Source organism: Silurus aristotelis (assembly GCF_946808225.1).
Source record: "Silurus aristotelis genome assembly, chromosome: 2".
Taxonomy (NCBI): Eukaryota; Metazoa; Chordata; class Actinopteri; order Siluriformes; family Siluridae; genus Silurus; species Silurus aristotelis.
The window spans coordinates 37,411,364-37,425,140 of record NC_139575.1 but is presented as its reverse complement, the minus strand read 5'-3'; the positions used below and the strand labels follow the sequence as shown (position 1 = coordinate 37,425,140).

At 40.5% G+C, this 13,777-nt stretch overlaps 1 protein-coding gene across 4 annotated transcripts in view; it reads left to right on the top strand.

Annotated features, from left to right (window-relative positions):
- The window catches only part of gpd2 (glycerol-3-phosphate dehydrogenase 2 (mitochondrial)), a 54,997-nt gene that overhangs the window by 12,388 nt on the left and 28,832 nt on the right, over nucleotides 1–13,777 (top strand). For all 4 annotated transcript variants that reach the window (XR_014530816.1, XM_083525327.1, XM_083525328.1 and 1 more), the window contains exons 5-9: nucleotides 224–321; nucleotides 4,325–4,488; nucleotides 7,460–7,624; nucleotides 8,781–8,925; nucleotides 9,218–9,411. Coding sequence is in view for 3 of the 4 variants with exons in the window: in XM_083525327.1 (XP_083381453.1) it covers nucleotides 224–321; nucleotides 4,325–4,488; nucleotides 7,460–7,624; nucleotides 8,781–8,925; nucleotides 9,218–9,411 (766 nt within the window). In the remaining variant the exon portion in view is untranslated. The remainder of the gene's footprint in view (nucleotides 1–223; nucleotides 322–4,324; nucleotides 4,489–7,459; nucleotides 7,625–8,780; nucleotides 8,926–9,217; nucleotides 9,412–13,777) is intronic.

The window sequence follows — 13,777 nt, the reverse complement described above, 5'->3', positions numbered from 1 at the left end:
AAAATTGATCTAAACTCTGTATTCAATTTAAATGACCATTTCAAAAAGAACAATTAAATACAACAAGCCAAAAGAGAAAGAAAGAAAAAAAGATCAAATAGATAGATAGACAGACAGACAGACAGACAGACAGACAGACAGACAGACCCTCAACACTGCTGAACATGGCCAGTACCTGACTTTACTAACACACATCCCCGTGTACTTTTTTATGTTACTGCAGTACATGATGGTGAAAGAGGCGCTACATGAGCGTGCTAACCTTCTTGACATCGCTCCTCATCTGTCCGCTCCACTACCCATCATGCTCCCGGTTTACAAGTAAGACTTGTTACATTATGAATTGCTTTGTTTCATATATGTATATACATACAGTTCACACGCTGTCTTATAATTACCTCACGCAACACTTCATGTGTGAGCATAAGCCTACATGAGCGCTTAAATAGTGTCATGACACTTTATAGACTGACATACATAATACTAGGCCTTATTAACTACATGAGAATTGTTCAAAATGTTCACACAGGTACCTTCATTTTAACACGGGTTTTTGATAGTAATACAAATAAGCACCACATAAGCAGTCATGACACGTGACACACATCTACATAACCGATTATAACTGCTTATTCCAGTGGGCATCAGATGTCTAGAAATTTCGTTCTTCAGTTCGGATACCAAGTCGATGTCAGATATCTCTGTCAGCTGAGTAAAAATTTTGTAGTGCGTGGCGAGGATGTTGACCTTATTGTTATAAATGCTTATGACTGTGCTATGTATGTTAAGTTCATTCACTTTTACTTAGTTATTAATCCTAATAATTTCCAAAATATATAATAGCTATTCATGCATGACACCGTGCCTAATGATTTGCCAAATGTTTACTGAGACAGAATCAGATAGCTATTAGTTTTCAATGCAGGTGTTATAACAGTTCTATGTCAACAAAACTAGGTCTATGTAATATGACCTGGCTTTTCAGCTTTTTTGACACACAGATAAACGAAATCAGGCTTTCTGAAAGCGCTGACTGAAATCCTTTCTAAATGTTAATGTAGGTAGATAGGAAAGGCTTATGAAGCTGTTATAAAGCCTTGTAAGCATCGCTTTAATAAAATGTTTGAGGAATGCATAGAGTCATGGTATTCATTCGTTTCAGATTACTAATGATGGAATAAATGCGATTAGACTTGTTCTATAATGTGATAAGTGCGCTGAGTTGTCGAGGAAGTCTCCGGTCTCCTTTCCCCGAGTCCCTCAGACACGAACCCGAAGCCGCCGCCATCGCCGTCTCTAATTACTCCTGGCATTTAGGCTTGGCTCTGATATTTAAACGACTGTGAGTGATGTCGAGGGCTTACAGAACACCACGACCTCGTGATCACATCACATTTCTGTCAGACGTCGCAAAATGTGTAGCGAGCGTCTCGCCAAAGTCTCACGGGGCCAGAACAAAGGACGCAATATGGAGCACTTTTATAGTTTTTCCTGGATATCCACCAGACTGTGGTGATACCATTATCGACTTATTGTACCATATATGGACAAGTTCTTGATGGTTTTTAATGTTTACAGGCATTTAAATGGATGCTAGCCGCTTACTACCGCCACGCTAGCATCCATTTATATACCTGAACACATTAAAAGTCCCAGTTTGACTTGAAATTTTTTTCTATACAGGCAGAGGTATAAAGAGTAGCTGAAAATCATAATTTTAAGTAAAAGTGTAGGTTCCCTACAGCAAAACGTCCTCTATTACAAATTAAATGTCACCAATTCCAATATGACAAGTTAAAGTTTACGAGGATCTGATTTGAACAGTACTTGAGTGTTTGACTCGTGTTGAACGTAGGCTGAAAGATGTACTAGTCCTCGGCACCAAGTACACATGTTAGTGAAAAGCCAAAAACTTGATTTGTGGGGTTTTATTTTCTAAAATACAAATGAAATTGTACACCTCAACACTGCATTAAAAGCATTTCCGATCAACAGAACAGGCGCTTCAACATACCAGAATGAAACAAAGGTCCAAAAAAAGAAAGTGTTAAAGCTATCTTTCAAAAAGGGAATTAAATAAACAAATAAAATGACAGGATCTAGTCACAAAGCACTCGACTTGAACACTGAGACTTTTTCTGAGTCGCAAACATTAATTGAAGGGTTGTTCCATAACTGTGGGGTTTATAAGAGAAATATCTGCCCCCTGCTGGAGTCTTCATTATTTGAGGTACCAACAAATAGCCTGCACCTTTTGATCTAAGTAGGCATGGAGGATCATACTGGTACAGAAGTTCACTCAGATACTGCAGCGTGAGAGCGTTAAGTGCTTTATACGTCAGTAGTAGTATTTTATAATCAGTGTGAGATGTAATTGGGAGCAGTGTAGATGATTAAAACAGGGCTGATGTGATCATATTTTCTAGATTTAGTGAGGACTCTTGCTGCTGCATTCTGAACTAACTGAAGCTTATTTCTGCACTTACTCCAACACCCAGACAGTAAAGCGTTACAGTAGTCTAATCTAAATGTTACAAAGGCATCAACTAGTTTTTCTGTCTCCTGTAACGACATCATATTTCTAATTTTAGCAATATTTCTAAGGTGAAAGAAGGCGATCCTGGTGATATTATTAACGTGAGCTTCAAAGGAAAGACTCGGGTCAATAATCACACCAAGGTCTTTGACTGCTGTACACACTATTGAGCTGGAAACACCATCCAGAGATGCTACGTAATCAGAAAGTTTACTTCTAGCTGCATGTGGTTCTAGTAAAAGTACTTCCGTCTTATCTGAGTTGAGCAGAAGAAAGTTATCAAGCAATCCACTGTCTAATGTCCTTTACACACTCCTCAACATTGTTAAGCTGATCACTCTCATCTGGCTTTGCTGAAATATACAGCTGTGTATCATTAGCAAAGCAGTGGAAGAAAATACCATGTTTATGTATAATTTCATCCAGAGGCAGCTGATATAAAGAGAAAAGCCGTGGGCCTAAGACAGATCCTTGTGGAACACCACACTTTACCTCAGAAAGTGTGGAGAACTCACCATTTATATCAACAAAATAAAAGCGATCAGTCAGATAAGACCTGAACCAGGAGAGAGCTGTTCCCTTTATTCCAACAACATTCCCCAGTCCAGCAATGAGGAGATTATGATTAATGGTGTCAAAAGCTTTAGTAAGATAAGGAGACAAAACCCTGATCAGAGGCCAATAACAGGTCATTTACCACTTTAACCAGTGCCGTCTCTGTGCTATGATGAGGCCTAAATCCGGGACTGATACATTTGGAAAATGTTATTCCTAAGTAGTTGTGAGCAGAACTGCTGAGCTACAACCTTGGAGATAAAGGGAAGGTTAGATATTGGCCCTCCGATAATTCGCGTTTCGGATATCGCTGCTCGGAAAATTCGCGGGTTCTCATTTGGAACCTGACTAACAGCAAGTTGCGGATTATCTTAAAATTAGCGGGAATCCGCAGCAGGACCGAATGTTCAGGATCGTTAGGAATAACATCAGTGTTTTCACTAACAAATTACATAAAATTCTTTTAAACACATTTTTGTATTAAAGTGACATATTGTCTAGAGGAATTCACAAAGGTACCATAGGGGTTGTGGGGGTGCGTCCAAAATTAGCGCATGTTCGGATGTTCTGGGGGACACTGTATACTGTACCACGGTGCAAATTTTTTCTCCCTGATCATTTTTGATTTAAGGGAAGCTCCATCATCTAGAGTGTAACGGAACGTTGATTCCAGGCTTTCAGTGGCCCATGTCGACATTTCCGGAAGATTATTGATAAAAGTCGCTGCTGTAGTTGAAGTGAATGCACGTAACACGGTAACATGGCGAGGCACTAATGCAATTACTGAGGCAGATTTTAAAAGAGATGAGGTAATGATCTGAAATAGCTTCAGACTGTGGAAATACAACTGTATTTTTTCATATTGGATCCGAATGTTAATATTAAATCAAGAGCGTGTCCACCACCATGAGTGGGTCCTATAACATTCTGATTTATTCCTACTGAATCTAGAATGGACACGACTGCTGCTCTTAGTCTTCCTGATTATTAAATTGAATATGAAAAGTCACCAAGAATTAATGCTTTGTGTTAAGGGTCTTTAAATAATAAATGGAATTGACTGACTAGACTTGCTTTTGAATGCAAAATATTTATTATGTCGCCTCCTCTAGCATTAAGACGGGGCTTGTGTACTGTATATAACTGTCGCTTCATTTAATGCTAGATATTCATTCGGGCGCAAATGAGGGCGGCCATTTTTGCCTAAAACCTGTGTTTTGTGTGTGTGAGCAGGTGGTGGCAGCTGCCGTATTATTGGGCCGGAATAAAGATGTACGACCTGGTGGCTGGAACGCAATGCCTGAAGAGCAGCTACATCCTGAGCAAGAGCAAAGCCCTGGAGTTTTTCCCCATGCTGAAGAAGGACAAGCTGGTCGGCGCCATCGTTTACTACGACGGTACCCCAGAGTTTTCATCAAATCATTTTAATTTGATATTTATATGTGGTATAAGCATTTTCGCAGGCTCTCTTCGGTTGCCAGATCCACCAGAGTCGAGACTCCCTCACAGAGCGACGTAGGAGCATACTTTAGGAATCACGTCTAAAGAATCGTTGCACGTCGGCCGTCGTTGGTCAAATCATACACACTTGCCATCATTGTGCAGTTCATGTGACTTACTATCCAAGTGAAAATATCGAAAGTTATGGCACCCTCCTCATGCCTGCGAGGGCATCTTGTCAGGCCAGCTCTGTCACATCACATCAGGGAGTGAGAGTAGGCCAAGGCGATTCCCCCCAAATGTGTGTGTGTGTGTGTGTGTGTGTGTGTGTGTGTGTGTGTGTGTGTGTGTGTGTGTGTGTGTGTGTGTGTGTGTGTGTGAGAAGAGAAAGAGAAAGAGAAAGTAGCGTACCAAAATAGGGCCACTATAATGACAGTTTAGAGATGCATTTTATTCGTTTTATCCACACACACACACACACACACACACACACACACACACACACACACACACACACACACACACACACACACACACACTCTTCCCCATCCCTCCTTCTTCTTCCTCCAAGTTGTCAGCTGGCTTTTCTTTCCAATTATTCAATCTGGAACAATCACGGCCGTGACATTTCCGAATCTGACCTTCTCGGCTGGAGATCGCGGCTCTGCCTGACGCTATTTGCCTCCCTCTATTTCCCCCCACCCCCTTCTCTCTCTCTCTCTCTCTCTCTCTCTCTCTCTCTCTCTCTCTCTCTCTCTCTCTCTCTCTCACACACGCACTCGTTCAATCGTTCTTCCTTTCCTCCATACCTGCCGTCTTCATCTTCTTCTTCTCCTTCCCCCTTCTTTTCGCTTTTTTCCATAATATCTCTCAGTCATTTTTCTATTCATCTTTGTTTTTATCTCTCACTCTCACTCCCTCTCGCTCTCTCTCATTCGTTCTATCAATCTTTCCACCTACTTTTCCATACTCTTCTCTGTCTTCTTCCTCCTCTTCCTTTTCTTCTTCTCCTCCTCTATTTTTTTATTTTTGTGTCGTTCTTCAATTCTTCTTTCTTGCTTTCTCTTTAATTGTTCCCTCTTTTCTTTTCTATCTTCCTTTTCCTTTTCTTTTTCTTCTTTTTTATATCATGCTATTTTTCTTTCCTTCTTCTTTGTTTTCACTTTCTGGCCTCTCTCTCGCATCTTCAGTCTTCCTCCCTTTCCATACCTGTTCTCTTTTCTTCTTCTTCTTCTTTCCCCTTCTTTATTTTCACGTCACATCTCCATCATTCTTCCATTCTTTTTCTTCTAATTCTCTCTCTCTCTCTCTCTCTCTCTCTCTCTCTTTCTCTCTCTCTCTCTCTCTCTCTCTCTCTCTCTCTCTCTCTCTCTCTCTCTCTCTCTCTAAGACATAATGTAATCAATAGAGACCTTTACTAATCGGTTCCGTGTTGTTCTTTTTTCTCGGTGACGGATTTTTTTCACATGAATGTAATAGTGTTTTTGGTGCTGAAGTGTGTGAGATGTTTTGAGACTGTGGTGATCCGGCTCATATCCACACTGACTGCTCAGTCGCTCGCCGGAGTTTTAATGACGTCTTCATCCTCACTCGTCGGCTCGTGCAGTCACCAGCAGCAAAGGTTCATGGGATGTGTAACGGAGCGCGCCACTCTCATCGCTGCTTGTAGTTCATTCGAAAATTTGCCCTTTAAAGGGGCTCCTCACATACGCCATTACTTTTATTGTCTGCTGGAGTTGCCGTGAGCATGTGTTAGCATTAGACATGGATCTGTGAGTACCGCAGCCCTCTGGTACCATCGAGACCCTCAGCTCCTGCTGGCTTTTACTACATTCACTATACCACTGCAACAAGAACAGTGAATTCTTTATGGGATTCAAACCCTGATGGAAACAAAAAATACAACAAAGAAAACCCAGAACTGTTTAGCAGCTAGAATCCTGTATAAAACACATACGGGACAACATTCCTCCTCCCTGTTTTTTTTCCTCTTTTCATATCTCTCCATCATTCTTCTATTCTTCTTTATTCTTCGATACTCTCTCGCCTCTCTCTTTTCTTTTCACTTATTCAGTCGTTATACCTTTTCTTTAATTCCGTTCTGTCTTCTTCCTGACAATATTTGCCTCCTTCCATTTCTCTCTCTCTCTCTCTCTCTCTCTCTCTCTCTCTCTCTCTCTCTCTCTCTCTCTCTCGCTCTCTCGCTCTCTCACACTTGTTCAATTGTTCTTCCTTTTCTTCATGCCGGCTCTGTCTTTATCTTCTTCTTCTATCCCCCCTTTTTTTCTTTTTTTTCGTCATACTTGTCTTCTTTTTCCTCTTACTCTCTCTTTCACTCATTTAGTCTTTCTCTCTTTCCTTCATACCTTCTTTTTCTTCCTCCTCTTCTCCATTCCTTCCCTTTTTTCATAGCTGTCCATCTTTCTTTTATTCTTCTTTTTTCTTACGTTCTCCTCTCACGCACTCATTTGTTCAGACTTTATACCATTTCTTTAATTCATTTCTGAGTGTGTGTGAGGGGTGTGTGAGGGGTGTGTGAGGTGTGTATGAGGGGGGTGTGTGTGAGGGGTTTTTGTGAGGGGTGTGTAAGGGGTGTATAAGAGGGTTGTGTGAGGGGTGTATAAGAGGGTTGTGTGTGAGGGGTCTGTGGTCAGTCACAGTGCAAGTATCTGGTGGTGTAAGTGTCCATGATAGATAGATGACCTATGATCTTCTTCACAGTCGAGTCTTGTAGGCAGTGATGCAGGATGCTCAAGATGCTTTCCATAGTTTTTCTGTAGAACGTCCTGCGGATGGGAAGTGAGCCTGGGTCTTCCTCAGCTTCATAAGGAAGTTCTCCTTAGAAGGCTCCAGGATTTTCTTTGTTATGGAGCTGGTGTTGTATCTGCTAGTATTAAAGCGGACTGATGTTTCTAACTGATGTTGCAGGTCAGCACAACGATTCCCGCATGAACTTAGCCATCGCTCTGACGGCGGCTCGATACGGCGCCACTATCGCTAACTACACTGAGGTGATGCAGCTCCTGAAGGCCACGGACCCAGACACGGGGAAGGAGAAAGTGTGTGGAGCACGCTGCCGTGACGTCATCACAGGTGCGGACACACACATTCACACACACACACACACACACACACACACACACACACACACACACACACACACACACACAATAAATCTTATTTTATATATAGCAAGTTAGTAAAGAGGAAAAAAGGCAAACTGAACGTAAATGAAGAACAAATTAAAATGGTGAAATTAAAGCGGCAGTTTGTAATTTCTTTAGCGCCCCCTTCTGCCCTGGAATGGAAAGGATAAAGAAAATAAGGATTTTTTTTTTTGGAGAATCTTTTTTTTTTTCCCAACTTTATATGCATTATTGCATTATTTGTTAAAAAGTAACGAAATCAGGGCTAAGGATCTAAAGTGGGTGGAGCTTCTGAACTTCTGGTCCAGAAAAATAATATTAAATGCTGGACAAGCTGGTCAGATGCAGTTCTTTTAGAGGCGCACTGCAATACCGAGGTTTTTATACGTTTTATTTTTCAGTATTCTGTTGAAAGCACTATACAATTAAAAATGAATTGAATTGAATTTATTTAAAACATTAGCGGTGTTTAGCATGTGGCAAATATTTACCAAGCGTCATTTATTACTTTGTTATTTGAATTTATACATTTTTTAACCATAACTTTTTTTATATTTCATACATAGTTTTTTACAATTTGTCACTGCTTTTATTTATTTTTGTATTTATTTAAATCTATGAAATATGCAAAAAAAAAATTAATATTCATAAAATCATTATCTCCTTCGTCTTATTCTTATTCTTAATAAATTAAATAAATTTGAATTCTTAAAATTCACAATGGACATTGTCTTAAAGCAGTTATAAGATTGTATAAAAGAATGTGTAGGTTTATCGCCTATTAGTTTGTTCCTTATTATATTAATAATAATAATAATAATTATTATTATTAGTGAATGTTAGTTCTAGCTGCTCTGACGTGTCTGTAATGTGTCTCTGACGTGTCTCTGACGTGTCTCTGATGTGTCTCTGACGTGTCTCTGATGTGTCTCTGACGTGTCTCCGATGTGTCTCTGACGTGTCTCTGACATGTCTCTGATGTGTCTCTGATGTGTCTCTGATGCCCATGCTGAGACTCAGTCTACACTTCAGCGGGTGATTTGATGTTGCTGGTGGTTCCTCTATGAAGTTCTCTCTCATAATCTCATTCTCTCTGATTGTAGGTCGGGAGTTTAACATCCGAGCCAAGTGTGTGATTAACGCCACGGGCCCCTTCACTGACTCGCTGCGCAAAATGGACAACCAGAAGACGCCCAACATCTGCCAGCCGAGCGCCGGCGTCCACATCGTCATCCCAGGATACTACAGGTCACATCCACCATTCACACACGTTCATACTCCTCATTCACACACTCCTTATTCACACTCCTCATTTACACTCCTCATTCACACACTCCTCATTTACACTCCTCATTCACACACTCCTCATTTACACTCCTCATTCACACACTCATCATTTACACTCCTCATTCACACACTCTTCATTCACACTCCTCATTCACACACTCCTTATTCACACTCCTCATTCACACTCCTCATTCACACACTCCACTCTTCATCATTCACACTCTGCCTCGTCTTCTGTATTTATATCCCGCAGCCCGGACAACATGGGGCTTTTGGATCCTGCCACCAGTGATGGGCGTGTCATCTTCTTCCTGCCCTGGGAGAAAATGACTATCGCCGGGACGACAGACACGCCCACGGACGTCACAGCGCACCCCATCCCCATGGAGGAGGACATTAACTTTATCCTGAGCGAGGTGCGACATTACCTCAGCCCTGATGTAGAAGGTACGAACAACAACAAGCCAGTAGTCGCTTTATACACACTTTATTAAAAATGTCTAACTGGGGTTTAGTGTTTCAGGCACACTTAGTGTTAGTGTTCTGCTCAGTGTTAGTGTTCTGCTCAGTGTTAGTGTTCTGCTCAGTGTTAGTGTTCTGCTTAGTGTTAGTGTTCTGCTTAGTGTTAGTGTTCTGCTCAGTGTTAGAGTTCTGCTCAGTGTTAGTGTTCTGCTCAGTGTTAGTGTTCTGCTCAGTGTTAGTGTTCTGCTTAGTGTTAGTGTTCTGCTCAGTTTTAGTGTTCTGCTTAGTGACAGTGTTCTGCTCAGTGTTAGAGTTCTGCTCAGTGTTAGTGTTCTGCTCAGTGTTAGTGTTCTGCTCAGTGTTAGTGTTCTGCTTAGTGTTAGTGTTCTGCTTAGTGTAAGTGTTCTGCTTAGTGTAAGTGTTCTGCTTAGTGTTAGTGTTCTGCTCAGTTTTAGTGTTCTGCTTAGTGACAGTGTTCTGCTTAGTGACAGTGTTCTGCTCAGTGTTAGAGTTCTGCTCAGTGTTAGTGTTCTGCTTAGTGTTAGTGTTCTGCTCAGTGTTAGTGTTCTGCTTAGTGTTAGTGTTCTGCTTAGTTTTAGTGTTCTGCTTAGTGTTTGTGTTCTGCTTAGTGTTCTGCTCAGTGTTAGTGTTCTGCTTAGTGTTAGTGTTCTGCTCAGTGTTAGTGTTCTGCTCAGTGTTAGTGTTCTGCTTAGTGTTAGTGTTCTGCTTAGTTTTAGTGTTCTGCTTAGTGTTAGTGTTCTGCTTAGTGTTCTGCTCAGTGTTAGTGTTCTGTCAGTCTTAGTGTTCTGCTCAGTGTTAGTGTTCTGCTCAGTGTTAGTGTTCTGTCAGTCTTAGTGTTCTGCTCAGTGTTAGTGTTCTGCTCAGTGTTAGTGTTCTGTCAGTCTTAGTGTTCTGCTTAGTGTTCTGCTCAGTGTTAGTGTTCTGCTCAGTGTTAGTGTTCTGCTCAGTGTTAGTGTTCTGTCAGTCTTAGTGTTCTGCTTAGTGTTCTGCTCAGTGTTAGTGTTCTGCTTAGTGTTAGTGTTCTGCTCAGTGTTAGTGTTCTGTTCAGTGTTAATCAGAAAGTCTTGAAGTCGCTGTTCTAGCTCTTAATTAATAAAAAAAGTCTTAATGTATTTAATGTCCATGTAACTTCGCCTCTGCACTTTTTTGTTTTTGTTTGGTAGTTTCCGTGGTGATATATCACTTTCTTTCACAAATCCAAATAGAAATCGCTGTATCACGACAACAAATCAGAGCAACATGCAACAGCCAATCAGCTTCCTGTTATCGGAGCGAATATCTTTCGGATTGCACCACAGATTTAAAACGGATTTAAAGTTTTCAGCTATGGGGACGTAAAAGTTTAGCGATGCATGGTTTGATAATAAATTAATTTAGGGCTCGATTAAGGCCAGTTACTAACAACGTGTGTGTGTGTGTGTGTGTATGTGTGTATGTGTGTGTGTGTCTGATGCTGTGTAATTATGAGAGCGGTTCAACTTTCAACTAAGGTTAATTTAGATTTTTTATTTCTATGTTGTTTTTTTTTATAATTGTCCAATTGTCCATCAATCGATATTTCGATTAGCGTGACTGTAAAAAAGTTAGCAGGTTAAAGGGCTGTAGTGATAGAAAAAGTTTAAACGACCAGCAAAGTTTGTACACTCTTACAGACCATAAAAATCGATTATGGCTTTGTGGAAAACGACTGTTACGACCAGGACGTCCAACCCCGAGCCTCTCTGGCACCCTGCTGTCCACCGGTGTATCCTCGACTGAGACAGACAGGAAGGCAGGAAGGCTTGTGAGAGAGAACAGAGGTTTTATCGTAGCAGATAACTGCCGCGGATCCTCATCAGAGAGCGGGGTATTGATTTTCGGAGCAGCCTCTTAATTGGACGGAGTGGCGCTTCTGATTGTCGGAGTGATTGAGCTGATAGAAGGAGACCTCACCCCTGAATCAGGAGAGGATTAGCGAGATTAGCGTTAGCACTGTCGTCTCGCTGGTCATAGGAGGGACGCGCAGGACGGACAGTACGCTGTAGCATATGCCAGGATGAGACGTGGACATGTGAATGAAGCATCGTGTTGGAGAAAGAGTGAGACGACACCGAGAACTTGCCTGTGGTTATGGACAGCTTTGGGGTGAACATGTCTTCAGATCACAGGACAAAACAATCACCTCACACTATTTGCCCTGTCATTTGCCCCATACGCCATACAGAAATCACGATTCATGAAAAACACCTCAACAATGGCATCATTCCATAAAGAACAATGATAAAACTTTTATTCCCAACCTGTCAATCACATGACATGAGGGGCATGTCCAAGTGTTCAGCTTCATCCAGAGAAATGTAATGGCGGGAATTGTGGAGAAGTGGGAATTACGGAAATCTATATAATGGGAAGTGGGAAAAATGTAAATCTGTATAATAGAAAGTGAAAACAATGGTAACGTAGAATAACTAAATCTGCATAATGGAAAGTGGGAATTCCACAAAATCTGTATAATGGAAAGTGGGAATAATGAAATGTGGAAAAATGGAAATTTGCATAATGGAAAGTGGGAATTCCAGAAAATCTGCATAATCGGAAGTGGGGAAAAAATGTATCTCCATAATGGAAAAAGGGAATAATAAAAGGTGGGAATTTCCTAAAAATTAATTGGAATTAATGGAAATCTGCATATAATGAAAAATGGGATTAATGGTTAGTGGGAATAATAGAAATCTGCATAATGAAAAGTGGAAATTCCAGGAAATCTGTATAACCGTAAGTGGGAAAAATGGAAATCTGTATATAATGGAAAGTGGAATTTAAGGAAATCGAACCCGCGATTCATTCAAGTCGTGAATTTCCTGTAAATGGAAGTGAAGATTAATCCCAGAGTGTTTTATTCCTCTTAGACTGCACCGTTTTTTTTGAGAGAATGATGTCATGCTTTTTCTCCATTTAGAATTACGTATTATGTACGCATAATTATGTAAAAAAAAAAAAACAATGTCTAAAATAATATAAAAACAGAATCACTGCTCAATGGTGGGATCATGTAGACCGTTTGTGTTTGTGTGTGTGTGTGTGTGTGTGTGTGTTATTGCCTTCTCGAGCCTGCTGTCTGCTCAGCTGCCCAGCCTTGTCATAAATGTTTCAGAGATGCCCTTTGATAATGAGGCTGCCGTCTTTCTTTCTATCTTTCTTTTTTTTTCTGCACCCATTCAGAAATATCAACCTGCATATTACAGTGGCAGGTGCGTTCTCGATCGAAACCAACGCGACTCGGCTTTAATAATTAATGCCGGAGATGTCACCGAAACAGGGAGGTTGATTCAGGGCTCTTTCACGACGTGTCGATGGGGTTAAAAATCAGCGCAGGAGTTTGTGGGTTTGACATACAGGTGCAAAAGAGTAGGTCTATGACGGTCAGGGGATTTTAGAATTAAAAAAATTAGCTCAGGTTTTTTTTTTCCCAGTTGCGTGAGAACTTCTGTCTTTAATTATTGTTCTTTTTGCAAATGGTGCTTGGACCTCGCAGATCATTCCTTACAACTATTATTATTATTATTATTATTATTATTATTATTATTATTATTATTATTATTATTATTATTATTTCAGGTTGGAATTGTTAAGTGTTTTCACACCATATTTACTCACTTAGCATTAGCAGAGGCTACAGAACACACTTCGGAATAACGGAAGGTTGGAATAATGAAAATCTTTATAATGGAAAGTGGGAATTACAGACAATTTGTATAATGGAAAGTGGGAATTACAGAAATCTGTATAATAAAAAATGGGAATGACAGAAAGTTTGAATTACAGAAAATCTGTATAATGTAATGTTGGAATAATGAAAAGTAGGAATTACGGAAAAGTTTTATAAAAGAAATAGTGGAAAAGTAGGAATTTTGAAAGAGGGAATTATAGAACTCGGGAATTCGGGAAAATGAGCTCATTTTGAATTCGACGCCTGCTACAGGTCTCAAAATAGTTGTCTCTGCGGCAACAAAGGGCTGAAAAAAACTGAAATCTTGAAAATATCCAGCTGGAAGAACATCTAGCAACTAATCACTGACATCAGGTCTGTAACATAGCTATAAAGATATGAAAGCGATGTCTTAGCAGGACGATGCAAAACCAAAGACGACCACAAACTCTTCAGCAGCTGGAAACCAATATCAGGCAAGAACAGCAGAACTCCAGAAACGTATAACCTCAATGCCCAGATGTCTTCAAACTTCAGAAGAAGAGGAGATGCTACACTGCGGTAAACACGCCCCCATGACAACTTTTATGAGACCTGTAGCATCAAATTTAAATAAAAAAATATCTGCTCATGTGATCTGAA